At 34.8% G+C, this 1,353-nt stretch overlaps 1 protein-coding gene across 1 annotated transcript in view; it reads left to right on the top strand.

Annotated features, from left to right (window-relative positions):
- Positions 1–384: 384 nt before the first annotated feature.
- Positions 385–1,353, top strand: part of LOC117123360 (protein prenyltransferase alpha subunit repeat-containing protein 1-like) — a gene marked incomplete at its 5' end in the record, with an annotated part of 11,975 nt that continues 11,006 nt past the window's right edge. Inside the window, 2 exon segments of the mRNA XM_033269244.1 lie at positions 385–539; positions 926–1,022. Of these exon segments, the coding sequence (XP_033125135.1) occupies positions 385–539; positions 926–1,022 (252 nt within the window).

Here is a 1,353-nt window from a genome sequence, read left to right as displayed (position 1 = left end):
GGCCTGCTCACCACACTGTCTGCAATACAATCTATACTGTAATAATACTTGGGATTGTGAAACCGTTTTGAACTAGGCCTAGTACATCCGAATTAAAATGTTGTAAATGTTTTTCTATATTGAAGGCCATCTGCCCAATCCTCTCCTCCTCCTCTTGTGGTTTTGAACAGACAACACTGATGTTACTGTATCCAACATTGAAAAGTGAAAGCTGCGTGCAAATCTTTAACCCGAGAAATGCATTCATGCACTAAAACAATTTACTGATTACACACTCATTTGCATGCATACAGAGGTTACATTTTCTCACAGCTATTTTTTCAACTTTTTTTTTCATGCAATGCTAGTATAAATAAATACATGTAAACATTTTTGTTCTTTCAGAGATGAATATGATTTAATTCCATTTATTGAAACACAGGATGAGAAACATTTATTGGTTGAAAATCACAAGTTAGCAATTAATGCCTCTATTGTTCCAACTTTTTACATCTTCATATATAAACTACTACTTGAAATACCAAGGCCATTCCAAGCAGGTGGGGTTCATTTCATTTTTTTTTTCACTTTCCTTTATACAGTTACCAAATTTGTCATCTTGGAGTCATGGAAACGTTTCTGCAACGTTAATTTTGCTGCTTTTATGTGAATCTTGTACCCTTATATGCATCTCTAAAACATAATACATATTCTTGTAATCTATTTTTCCATTTAATTTTTCCTGATGATGACATAATTAATGTTGAAATATTGAATCCCAACACGATAGCATGTATTTCAATACTTGGAGTACATTATGTATTGAACTTTCCTATTTTTCCATCCTTTCAAAGTTTTGAAACACTTGTATTCTAATGGAATACTGGAATATTTCAGAGTGCTTCCTTCCATCTGGCACTAAATCTTAAAGTACTTTATTTTACAGGTCATTCTCTGCTTTCTGATAATGAATTGAAAGCAGTCTCATATAGCAGAGCTGTGATACTTGTTAACCCAGAAACTGCAACTGCTTGGAATATAAGGTACAGTATTGCAATTAAGATTTCTGATAAAATATGGACACTGTTGAGTGGTATATATAGGGGTGTTGAAAGGGGGGCTGATGCAGTGCAAGGGTTGGCACCAGCAGAGGGGCCACGGCCCCTGGTCGGGGAAAAAAAATCACAATTTGTCGGAAAGAAAAAAAAATTATATTTATTTTCTACATATTAGTAGACTCTAAAATCGATTAAATAAGCCTTTAAAACCCCTAATTTTTCAAAATTGGACCACTTTCAAAACCTTTTATTCGAAGCTTGACCACTCCCACTTTGCTTTCGGGGAAATCTGACCCCTCAACAGGGGCATCATTCC

The sequence above is a fragment of the Anneissia japonica genome, unplaced genomic scaffold (assembly GCF_011630105.1).
Source record: "Anneissia japonica isolate Jap-2015-1 unplaced genomic scaffold, ASM1163010v1 scaffold287579_len849171_cov184, whole genome shotgun sequence".
NCBI lineage: Eukaryota > Metazoa > Echinodermata > Crinoidea > Comatulida > Comatulidae > Anneissia > Anneissia japonica.
Note: the sequence above shows the minus strand (reverse complement) of the source record. Positions and strands in the feature narration are given on the sequence as shown.